At 47.7% G+C, this 11,841-nt stretch overlaps 2 protein-coding genes across 3 annotated transcripts in view; one reads left to right on the forward strand and one right to left on the reverse strand.

The window, feature by feature from the left end:
- The first annotated feature begins 443 nt into the window (after positions 1-443).
- Positions 444-6,221, forward strand: dlk2 (delta-like 2 homolog (Drosophila)). The gene is made up of 7 exons (XM_062057916.1): positions 444-481; positions 620-655; positions 4,848-4,896; positions 4,974-5,043; positions 5,131-5,261; positions 5,325-5,466; positions 5,528-6,221. The coding sequence occupies exons 3-7, from the start codon at positions 4,854-4,856 to the stop codon at positions 6,219-6,221; spliced, it is 1,080 nt and encodes a 359-aa protein (XP_061913900.1). The 5' UTR covers positions 444-481; positions 620-655; positions 4,848-4,853.
- A 227-nt stretch (positions 6,222-6,448) lies between these two features.
- The window catches only part of lrrc73 (leucine rich repeat containing 73), a 19,227-nt gene continuing 13,834 nt past the window's right edge, over positions 6,449-11,841 (reverse strand). The window contains exons 2-7 of one of the 2 annotated variants that reach the window (XM_062059359.1): positions 10,097-10,499; positions 9,870-10,030; positions 9,689-9,811; positions 6,957-7,057; positions 6,671-6,881; positions 6,449-6,604 (exon numbers count right to left, since the gene is read on the reverse strand). In XM_062059359.1, the coding sequence (XP_061915343.1) occupies positions 6,537-6,604; positions 6,671-6,881; positions 6,957-7,057; positions 9,689-9,811; positions 9,870-10,030; positions 10,097-10,410 (978 nt within the window). In that variant the 5' untranslated portion in view covers positions 10,411-10,499 and the 3' untranslated portion in view covers positions 6,449-6,536. Of the gene's footprint in view, positions 6,605-6,632; positions 6,882-6,956; positions 7,058-9,688; positions 9,812-9,869; positions 10,031-10,096; positions 10,500-11,841 lie in introns of those variants that run through there. The other variant, XM_062059360.1, reaches the window with a different exon arrangement.

An 11,841-nucleotide genomic window follows, 5' to 3' on the forward strand; every position in this document is an offset into this window, starting at 1 on the left:
ATAACTACACACTATACATCATGCAACTACACACTATACATCATACAACTACACACTATACATCATACAACTACACACTATACATCATGCAACTACACACTATACATCATACAACTACACACTATACATCATACAACTACACACTATACATCATACAACTACACACTACACATACAATTACACTCTATACATCATACAACTACACACTATACATTATACAACTACTTGATATACATCATATAACTACACAATATACATCATATAACTACACATCATACACACATGTGTGTGTGTGTGCGTGCGTGTGTTTGTGTGTGTGTGTGTGTGTGTGTGTGTGTAAGGGGCGGGGTCTCAGCTGCCATTCTGAGAGCGGGATGACCCCCCCCCCCCCTATTGTGCTTTGCCAGGTGGTTTGTGTGTGTGTTGACGCTCACTTCGGACGAGGAACCTCCAGCTGCTCTGACTACGCTTCTTCATGCAGGTTAGAACCTTGACACGCGGAACCCTACAGACATATTACACCAGTACGACATCCACACAGGTGTGTTTTTACATTAGAACATAGACCAATTACTTTTTGCTGTGGTTCGGTTCTAAGTGGTTACATTCTCTATTGCAGAGGTTGGAGTGGTCACTGCAAAGGTTCATTAACTAGGTAGGTTCTACTCATCACTCTTGACTGAGGAGGTTCTGTTGATCATCTGCTACAGAGCTTGTAGAAGTAATGGCAGAGACCCTAATAATTACTACAGTGGTTCTTGTGTTTGCCAAAGAGGTTCTAATAATCATTGCAGAAGTTCTAATTATGACTACACAAGTTCTAGTAATTACTTCAGAAGTTGTGGTAATCTATTGCTGTCGTAGGTCCAGTGATCACTGCATAGGTTCTAGTGGTCACTTCAGAGGTTTCAGTAGTGTCTGCAGATGTTGCAGAGGTTTTATTAATTACTGAAGACATTTTAATGATAACTACAGAGGTTCTAGTGATTACTTCAGGGGCTGTAGTGGTCATAGCAGAGGTTGCAGAAGTTCTAGTGAAAACTGCAGAGGTTAATTAACTAGATAGGTTCTACCAACCACTCTTGACTCAGGAGGTTCAGCTGAACTTGTGCTAAAGAGCTTGTAGAGGTAACGGCAGATACCCTAATAGTTACTACAGTGGTTCTATTGTTTGCCAAAGATGTTTTATTGATCATTGCAGAAGTTCTAATTACCTCGGATTCTGGTGATTACTTCAGAAGTTTTGGTGATGTATTGCTATAGTAGGTCCAGTGATCACTGCATAGGTTCTAGTGGTCACTTCAGAGGTTTCAGTAGTGTCTGCAGAAGTTGAAGAGGGTCTATTAATTACTGAAGACGTTTTAATGATAACTACAGAGGTTCTAGTGATTACTTCAGGGGCTGTAGTGGTCATAGCAGAGGTGGCAGAAGTTCTAGTGAAAACTGCAGAGGTTAATTAACTAGATAGGTTCTACCAACCACTCTTGACTCAGGAGGTTCAGCTGAACTTGTGCTAAAGAGCTTGTAGAGGTAAAGGCAGATACCCTAATAGTTACTACAGTGGTTCTATTGTTTGCCAAAGATGTTCTATTGATCATTGCAGAAGTTCTAATTACCTCGGATTCTGGTGATTACTTCAGAAGTTTTGGTGATGTATTGCTATAGTAGATCCAGTGATCACTGCATAGGTTGTAGTGGCCAATTCAGAGGTTTAGCGGTAGAAAATGGATGGATGGAAGTTGATCTATAGAGGTTGTTATAATCTTTCCAGACAACAAGGTTCCAGTGCAAGGTTGCAGAAGTTCTATTATTACTGCAGACGTTTTACTGATGACTACAGAGGTTATTGTGATTATTTCAGAGGTTCTAGTAGTCATAGCAGAGGTTGTAGTTATTACCGCAGAGTTTCATTAACTATGTAGATTCTCCTAATCACTCTTGACTAAGGAGGTTCTGCTGATCTTCTGCTAAAGAGGTTGTAGTGGTAACAGCAGAAACCTTAATATTTACTACAGTGGTTCTTGTGTTTTCCAAAGAGGTTCTACTAATCATTGCAGAAGTTCTAATTATGACTACAATGGTTCTAGTGATTACTTAAGACATTCTGGTGGTCTATTGCTATAGCAGATCCAGTGATCATTGCATAGGTTCTAGTGGGTGCTATTAGAGGTTCAAATGGTTAGGTTGTTGTAATCTTTCCAGACAAAGAAGTTCTAGTGGTCACTGTAGAAGTTCTAATAATTACTACAGATGTTTTAATGATGACTACAGAGGTTCTAGTGATTACTTCAGAGGCTGTAGTGGTCATAGCAGTGGTTCTAGCGATCACTATAGAGGTTCAATCACCACATAGGTTCTACTAATCACTCTAGACTGAGGTTGTAGTGGTCACTGCTGATGTTCTAATGATCACCTCTGAGGTTCTAGTTGGTTCTTTAGAGGTTGTTGTATTCCAGAGGACCTTGTGGTCCTTGTAAAGATTCTGCTGATCCACTGCTATAAACGTCGTAGTGGTAACGGGAGAGGTCCCAATAATTACAACAGCGGTTCTATGGTTTGCAAAATAAGTTCTAATAATCACTGCAGAAGTTCTAATTATGACTACATACAGTACGTTCTAGTGATTACTTCATAGGAGTTCTGGTGATCTATAGCCATAGAGGATCTGGTGATCACTGCACAGGTTCAAGTGGGTACTTTTAGAGGTTCTAGTGGTCTTTCCAGAAGAACTAGTGATCACCGCAGATGTTCAACCTGCTTCTAGAGAGGTTGTTGTAGTCTCTCCAGAGGAGCTTGTGATCATTGCAGAGGTTCTGCTGATCTACTGCTATAGAGGTTGTTGTGATCTTTACAGTTGTTTTAGTGGTCACAGCAGATGTTCTAATGATTACTTCAGAGGTTCTAGTTGTGTCTATATAGGTTGTTGTGATATTTCCAGGGGACCTGGATGATAGTTCTGCTGATATACTGATATATAGGTTGGAGTGGTATCGGTAGAGTTCCTCATAATAAATAACCAAAGTGGTTCTAATGTTTTCTTAAGAGCATCTATTAATCACTGCAAAGGTTCTACTAATGATTACTGAGGTTGTATCATTACTTCATAGTCTGGTGATCTATTGCTATAGTAGATCCAGTGATCACTGCATAGGTTCTCGTGAGTGCTATTAGAGGTTTTAGTGGTCACTGCAAATGTTGTAATGTGGTTTTAGTTTTTTCTAAAAATTCTAGTGGTCACTCCAGAGGTTTTATTCATTGCTGTAAACATTTTAATGATAACTACAGAGGTTCTACTGATTAGTTCAGAGGTTGTAGTGCTCATAGCAAAGGTTGGAGGGGTTCTAGTGATCTTTCCAGAGGTTCTAGGGATCACTGCAGATGCTCTGCTTGTTTTTATAGAGGTTCCAGAGGATCTTGTGGTTATTGCATAGGTTCTGTTGATCCACTGCCACAGAGGTTGTCGTAGTAACGGTAGAGGTCCTAATAATAAACATAGTGGCTCTAATGTTTACTTAAGAGGTTGTAATAATCACTGCAGAGATTTTACTGATGACTACATATGTTCTAGTAATTACTTCAGGGGTTCAGGTTATCTATAGAAATAAAAGTTCTAGTGGTCACTGTTTATGTTTTAACAATCACTTCAGAGGTCATATTTGTTTCTTTAGTTTTCTTTCTAAAGGTTCTAGTGGTCACTGTGGTAGTTCTTATGATTTGATGTAGAGGTTCTAATGTTTAGTAGAGAGGTTCTAGTGGTCACTGCAGAAGTTCTGCTGATTTGATGTAGATGTTCTAATGTTTACTAGAGAGGTTCTATTGGTCACTGCAGAAGTTCTGCTGATTTGATGTAGATGTTCTAATGTTAACTAGAAAGGTTCTAGTGGTCACTACGGAAGTTCTGATGATTTGATGTAGAGGTTCTAATGTTTACTAGAGAGGTTGTAGTGGTCACTGCGGAAGTTCTGCTGATTTGATGAAGAGGTTCTAGTGGTCACAGCGGAAGTTCTGCTGATTTGATATAGAGGTTCTAATGTTTACTAGAGAGGTTTTAGTGGTCACTGCGGAAGTTCTGATGATTTGATGTAGAGGTTCTAATGTTTACTAGAGAGGTTTTAGTGGTCACTGTGGAAGTTCTGCTGTATTAATGTAGAGGTTCTAATGTTTACTAGAGAGGTTTTAGTGGTCACTGTGGAAGTTCTGCTGTATTGATGTAGAGGTTCTAATGTTTTCCAGAGAGGTTCTAGTGGTCACTGATGATTTGATGTAGAGGTTCTAATGTTTACTAGAGAGGTTCTAGTGGTCACTGTGGAAGTTCTGATGATTTGATGTTGAGGTTCTAATGTTTACTAGAGAGGTTCTAGTGGTCACTGATGATTTGATGTAGAGGTTCTAATGTTTACTATAGAGGTTCTAGTGGTCACTGATGATTTGATGTAGAGGTTCTAATGTTTACTATAGAGGTTCTAGTGGTCACTGATGATTTGATGTAGAGGTTCTAATGTTTACTAGAGAGGTTCTAGTGGTCACTGATGATTTGATGTAGAGGTTCTAATGTTTACTATAGAGGTTCTAGTGCTCACTGATGATTTGATGTAGAGGTTCCAATGTTTAGTAGAGAGGTTCTAGTGGTCACTGTGGAAGTTCTGATGATTTGATGTTGAGGTTCTAATGTTTACTAGAGAGGTTCTAGTGGTCACTGATGATTTGATGTAGAGGTTATAATGTTTACTATAGACGTTCTAGTGGTCACTGATGATTTGATGTCGAGGTTCTAATGTTTAGTAGAGGTTCTACTGGTCACTGTGGAAGGTTCTATTCGTCCCTGAACCTCACTTCCTGTGTCGTAGGTCAACATGTTGTGGTCTCTCCTGCTGCTGCTCCTGCTGCCAAGTCAAGGTAAATTTCTTCCTGCTTTGCTTTTCCTTCATCAAACATTTTTCTCCACACGCCATTTTTTGTCCCACCTTTCGAAGGCGTGTCCTCAGGAGACGAGTGCGGCTGTGACACGTCCAACAGTCGCTGTGACGACTCAGGAGTGTGCAGGCGAGTCACCGAGTTGTCGTCCGATTGGCCGCGCGTGACACCCCGCCTCTTCTTGTGACCTGACTCCGCCCCTCTGCCCGTGTCTAGGTGCGATCCCGGCTGGGACGGCGAGCGCTGCCAACGCTGCGTGCCGACGCCGGGCTGCGTCCACGGAAGCTGCCGGCGACCTTGGCAGTGCGAGTGCCTGCCTGGCTGGGCGGGGCGCTTCTGTGACAAAGGTGGGTCCCTCATTTGCATATTTACATTCCGGCGCCAACACCTACGTGATGTCTTCTCTCCAGACCTGGACGCGTGCTCGCGGCAGCCATGTCGCAACGGCGCCTCGTGCGTGATGGACGACAGCGGCGAGTACACCTGCGCCTGTCTGCCGGACTTCTACGGTCCAAACTGTCAGCTGAAGGCGGGGCCATGCCTGCAGAACAAGTAACCTCGCCTGGTCATGTGACTGGCGGCCATGTCTCATGTCCTCTTTTCCATGTTGCAGGTCGGCATGTCAAAATGGCGGTCAGTGCGAAGACGACCGCGGCTTCGCGGCCCAGCTGACATGTCGCTGCCTGGCGGGCTTCGGCGGCCCGCGCTGCGAGGTCAACGTGGACGACTGTGCCATGGCGCCTTGTGCCAACGGCGCCACCTGCTTGGACGCCGTCAACCGCTTCCTGTGCGTCTGCCCCGTCGGTTTCACGGGACGATTCTGCACGGTCAACTTGGACGACTGCGCCAGTCGGCCCTGCCTGAACGCCGGCCGCTGCCTTGACCTCGCCGGAAGCTTCCACTGCGTTTGCGGGCTGGGCTTCGCCGGTGTCACCTGCGAGGTGCCGCTGAGGTTCGGCGGCGGGCGTGATTGGCGAGGAAGCCAGCCGACCAACGACGGGAGTGCCAACAGCACGGACGCCATCGATGTGCTCTTCAGGGTCACATTCAGCGAGCCCAGTATCGGCCTGTCGAGGGCGGAGCTTATTTCAGTGCTTGTGCTGGCGGGCCTGACGTTGGGCACCGTCGCGCTGACTGCCGCCGTCGTACTGCGGGGTCATTGCACAGCTTGTGGCCACGCCCCCTGGAAGCGGCGGCGAGCGCAACAGATCCATGACGACTGTCACATAAACTTCCTGCACGCGGCTGAGAGGAAGTTGAACTCTGAACCTTCCCCCTCACAGCCTTTATATGCCGATGAACGCTGACGTCACCCATTATCTGGTCGAACTTTTCAAAATAAGAGCGTGAGCTGCGTGAAACACCCCGACGCTATTTCCAACTTCCTTTTGTCCCGCACAGACTCGTCCAACGTGGCAACATTCCGCACACCTTCCTCGCTCGTTTAATCCGCGGGTCTAAGGTCAGCGATTGTAGACGCGAACAGTATTTTTGAGCACAACTGGAAATATTTGTGTGACAATAAAATCAGGCACTTCCTGTTTATTTATGGGGGACATAGCAACATACCGTGTGATTGGCTGATTTCACAAACAGGAAGTGTGTGTGTTGTGGAGGTGGGGTCACATGTCAGTCTCAGCCAATAAACTGTCATTTAGCGACGTGAGCATGACCGACTGGGGGGCGGAGTCTGTGGGGTTGAGATGACAGGTTAAAGGTTAAAAGTGGACCGGGTCTAGCATGAGGTCAGACTTACCAGTGGGGGCCTGCTTCTTGTCCCTCATTGGAAGAGGCTTGGAGCTGAAGGCGGGGCCTAATCCAGGTGGCGGGCATCGTCGGTCATCCTCCTCGTCGCCTTCAGTCAGCAGGTCGGCGATCCTGCGCTGCAGCGCGGGACTGACCTGGTTCTCGCTCAGAACCAGAAGCCGCAAGCTGGTCGGGAAGTTCTCCACCATGTCCAAGAACACCTGGACACATAGCCCCGCCCCTTTCTTTCAAAACAAACTCATGTAGGGGGGACTAACCGTCACATCTTGCTCGACCTGTGCTGACTGGTTGGTGAGTCCGGTTCCCTCCAGGTCCAGAACCTCCAGAGTTCTACTAGACGCCACCGCGACCGCCAGCATGCCGGCAATCTGATCACCTGGGGACGACAGCAAGGGGTCAGGAGCAGGACCAGCATTGGGCATACTTGCCAACCCTCCCGATTTTCCCCGGGAGACTCCCGAATTTCATGCCCCTCCCGAAAATCTCCCGGGGAAACCATTCTCCTGAATTTCTCCTGAATTTCTCCTGATTTCCACCCGGACAACAATATTGTGGGCGTGCCTTAAAGGCACTGCCTTTAGCGTTCTCTACAACCTGTCGTCACGTCCGCTTTTCCTCCATACAAACAGCGTGCTAGTCACAATATACGCGGCTTTTTACACACACACACAAGTGAATGCAAGGCATGCTTGGTCAACAGTCATACAGGTCACACTGAGGGTGGCAATATAAACAACTTTAACACTGTTACAAATATGCGCCACACTGTGAACCCACACCAAACAAGCATGACAAACACATTTCGGGAGAACACAACAGAACAAATACCCAGAACCCCTTGCAGCACTAACTCTTCCGGGACGCTACAATATACACCCCACCTCAAACCCCCCCATCCATCCATACATCCATCTTCTTCCGCTTATCCGAGGCGTTCCCAAGCCAGCAGGGAGACATAGTCTTCTCAACGTGTCCTGGGTCTTCCCCGTGGCCTCCTACCGGTCGGACGTGCCCTAAACACCTCCCTAGGGAGGCGTTCGGGTGCCATCCTGACCAGATGCCCGAACCACCTCATCTGGCTCCTCTCCATGTGGAGGAGCAGCGGCTTTACTCTGAGCTCCGCCCGGATAACAGAGCTTCTCACCCTATCTCTACGGGAGAGCCCCACCTATCTCTAAGGGAGAGCCCCACCACCCGGCGGAGGAAACTCATTTCGGCCGCTTGTACCCGTGATCTTGTCCTTTCGGTCATAACCCAAAGCTCATGACCATAGGTGAGGATGGGAACTTAGATCGACCGGTAAATTGAGAGCTTTGCCTTCCGGCTCAGCTCCTTCTTCACCACAACGGATCGATACAGCGTCCGCATTACTGAAGACGCCGCACCGATCCGCCTGTCGACCTCACGATCCACTCTACCCTCACTCGTGAACAAGACTCTGAGGTACTTGAACTCCTCCACTTGGGGCAGGGTCTCCTCCTCCCCAACCCGGAGATGGTATTCCACCCTTTTCCGGGCGAGAACCATGGACTCGGACCCCCTCCATCTCCCGAATTCGGAGGTCTCAAGGTTGGCAAGTATGGCATTGGGACCAGGATGAAGCGGGCTCACCGATGACAGAGCTTCTCACCCTATCTCTAAGGGAGAGCCCAACCACCCGGCGGAGGAAACTCATTTCGGCCGCTTGTACCCGTGATCTTGTCATTTCGGTCATAACCCAAAGCTCATGACCATAGGTGAGGATGGCAACTTAGATCGACCGGTAAATTGAGAGCTTTGCCTTCCGGCTCAGCTCCTTCTTCACCACAACGGATCGATACAGCGTCCGCATTACTGAAGACGCCGCACCGATCCGCCTTTCGATCTCACGATCCACTCTTCCCTCACTCGTGAACAAGACTACGAGGTACTTGAACTCCTCCACTTAGGGCAGGGTCTCCTCCTCCCCAACCCGGAGATGGCACTCCACCCTTTTCCGGGCGAGAACCATGGACTCGGACCCCACCCCCCATCTCCCGAATTCGGAGGTCTCAAGGTTGGCAAATATGGCATTGGGATCAGGATGAAGCGGGCTCACCGATGACAGAGCTTCTCACCCTATCTCTAAGGGAGAGCCCCACCACCCGGCGGGGGAAACTAATTTCGGCCGCTTGTACCCGTGATCTTGTCATTTCGGTCATAACCCAAAGCTCATGACCATAGGTGAGGATGGCAACTTAGATCGACCGGTAAATTGAGAGCTTTGCCTTCCGGCTCAGCTCCTTCTTCACCACAACGGATCGATACAGCGTCCGCATTACTGAAGACGCCGCACCGATCCGCCTTTCGATCTCACGATTCACTCTTCCCTCACTCGTGAACAAGACTACGAGGTACTTGAACTCCTCCACTTAGGGCAGGGTCTCCTCCTCCCCAACCCGGAGATGGCACTCCACCCTTTTCCGGGCGAGAACCATGGACTCGGACCCCACCCCCCATCTCCCGAATTCGGAGGTCTCAAGGTTGGCAAGTATGGCATTGGGACCAGGATGAAGCGGGCTCACCGATGACAGAGCTTCTCACCCTATCTCTAAAGGAGAGCCCCACCACCCGGCGGGGGAACTAATTTCGGCCGCTTGTACCCGTGATCTTGTCCTTTCGGTCATAACCCAAAGCTCATGACCATAGGTGAGGATGGGAACGTAGATCGACCGGTAAATTGAGAGCTTTGCCTTCCGGCTCAGCTCCTTCTTCACCACAACGGATCGATACAGCGTCCGCATTACTGAAGACGCCGCACCGATCCGCCTGTCGACCTCACGATTCACTCTACCCTCACTCGTGAACAAGACTCCGAGGTACTTGAAGTCCTCCACTTGGGGCAGGGTGTCTTCCTCCCCAACCCGGAGATGGCACTCCACCCTTTTCCAGGCGAGAACCATGGAGTCGGACCCCCCCTCCATCTCCCGAATTCGGAGGTCTCAAGGTTGGCAATTATGGCATTGGGACCAGGATGAAGCGGGCTCACCGAGTTCGTTGTAGTCCAGGTTGAGGACTCGGAGTTGGGAACTATGAGCCACGGCGATGGCGAGACCGGACCACCCTTTGAAGCTGACGTCCGGGTTAGCGCTTAGCGTTAGCTCCTTCAGCCCTGCATGAAAGACACACATCGTAACACTGGTGGGTCACGTGACCTGCCAGGCGGTCACCTGACTTGGCTCCGTCGGGCGGAAGCATCCCACAGACGACACGTAGCGCCTCGTCCCCCAGCTTGCAGTCTCCGAGGTCCAGACTGACCAGGGCCGGGTGGGCGGAAAGGGCGGGGCTTAGGGTCAGCAGGCCGATGTCTGACAGCGGGTTGCCGTGGAGACTGGGAAGAGGGAGGGGACACGGCGTCACGAATGTGCTCTACAGTTGCACATCCAGGTGTACTCACAGCAAGGTGTGCAGGGAGCGGTTGGTGCCGAGGGCGTGGGCCAGGCGCAGCGCCCTGCTGACTCCGCCCACCACGCCGAGGCTGAGGTTGAGCTGGGCCAGGGACCGCGACGCCGCCAGGCTGGCGCACACGCGGCCGAAGTCGTCGTCGCTGAGGTGGCAGCCGCGCGCGCACAGCAGGCGCGCGCGCTCGCACGCCACGCTCTCGCACGCGAGCGAGACCTCGGCCGCGGAGAGACGCGATGAGCCGCTCAGCTGGACGGAGGCCGCGACGCGGGCATGTTGCGTCACGCACTCCCCGCTGCCGCGTGACATGCTCGACCGTCTTTCTCACCCGAGAGGCGACGTCATCGTGTCGGCAACTCGCCGTCCTCACGCGCTGCGTTTGTGGAGGTTAAGCGTTGCTAAGCGACCCAAAGAGCACAAAGCAAAGAGGTCTCACTCTGAGTGTTTTTTCTAGATCTAGAAACAGCAGACTCACCATGCCGTCAAAGACTAGTTTATACTACACACATGAACGCCATCAAGACTACAACATTTCCTGTAAGACAGATATATATCAATATTTATCAAAAAGTTCATTTATAACTCTCATTGTCAGAAAGTGTTTTAGTCTTATCTTATTCTGACGCAGTTTTGAGATGTTAGATTTCCTGTGCTCTTAATTTGGTGATCTAGTCTGAGACGTCATTTCCTGTTTGTAGCGTTTCTGCTTTAATATGGGCTCTTGGGTGATTGTGTAAACAGCTGTGCGTTCCTGACTAAAATGTAAGTATACGTCGAATATAGCACGGTTATTAATGCTAAAATGCCTATGTTGTGTTAGATGTAGCCTCAACCGAGTGTTTGTTTGCAACAATGTTTCTGCTTGACGATATAATTCGCCAACTCAACTTTCGCCCTGTTAATACATCTTGTTACACAGTAGTTGCCCTATCCTACCACTAGAGGGCGACACAGACCACGTTTAAAGTGCCGCCTGGGGGACATTTGCGGCCCGCAGTTAATTGTTTACCGGCCCGCCACACATTCTGGAAATGCTATTGCAAAAATAAAAAAGAACATTAAAAAAAGTGGAATGAGGTGAAATCTAACGAGAAAAAGTTGCAATGTTGACACAAAAGCTGCCATGCAGACTGTTTTGTTTTCTTTTGTCTTTCTTTATTTTTCGTTTTTTGCCATTGCTCAAAAAAAAAAGAATGACAAAAAATCCATGTTATAATTAATTATTTTCAAGGCTCCAATTACTTCAAATATTTCACTTTAAAATGTTTTATGTGGTAAATATTGCATATATTGTGTAGTAGCCATATAAAAACATCAAAGTTTTCTTTGACAAAAGCGCATAAAACAAACAAAATATTAGTTCAAACGTAAAATCGACAGATATATCTGAAGTTGATCTCGTAACTTAAGTGTTGAAAGTAAAAGAAAAACCTAATAAAAATTGATCACTTTATGAGTGGGGCACCTTTTGGATCCCAAATATATTTAGTGGTATTTTATTTATCTTTTCACTGTGATTACTCAAAAATATTAAATCATTAAAATCAATGTTGTCCTGCATTATTGATATTTTAGGGCTCTAAATACTAAATACTGCATATTTCAGTTTTACTATGAAAAAACAAACTTGTTTTTGACAGAAAAGCCATAAAACCTTTTTATTTTTTATTACTTTATATCAACTTGAAGTTGATATAAAGATTTACTGTAAGCGTTAAATAATTTAAAAAAAATAATAAT

Source organism: Entelurus aequoreus, linkage group LG09, assembly GCF_033978785.1.
Source record: "Entelurus aequoreus isolate RoL-2023_Sb linkage group LG09, RoL_Eaeq_v1.1, whole genome shotgun sequence".
Classification (NCBI taxonomy): Eukaryota; Metazoa; Chordata; class Actinopteri; order Syngnathiformes; family Syngnathidae; genus Entelurus; species Entelurus aequoreus.

Excerpts from the sequence above, each read along its gene's own strand:
- dlk2 (XM_062057916.1), top strand. The coding sequence starts at position 4,854 with ATGTTGTGGTCTCTCCTGCTGCTGCTCCTGCTGCCAAGTCAAG. Across the intron at positions 5,044-5,130 it reads GACGACTCAGGAGTGTGCAG|GTGCGATCCCGGCTGGGACG; the intron begins GCGAGTCACCGA and ends GCCCGTGTCTAG. Across the intron at positions 5,262-5,324 it reads GGGGCGCTTCTGTGACAAAG|ACCTGGACGCGTGCTCGCGG; the intron begins GTGGGTCCCTCA and ends TCTTCTCTCCAG.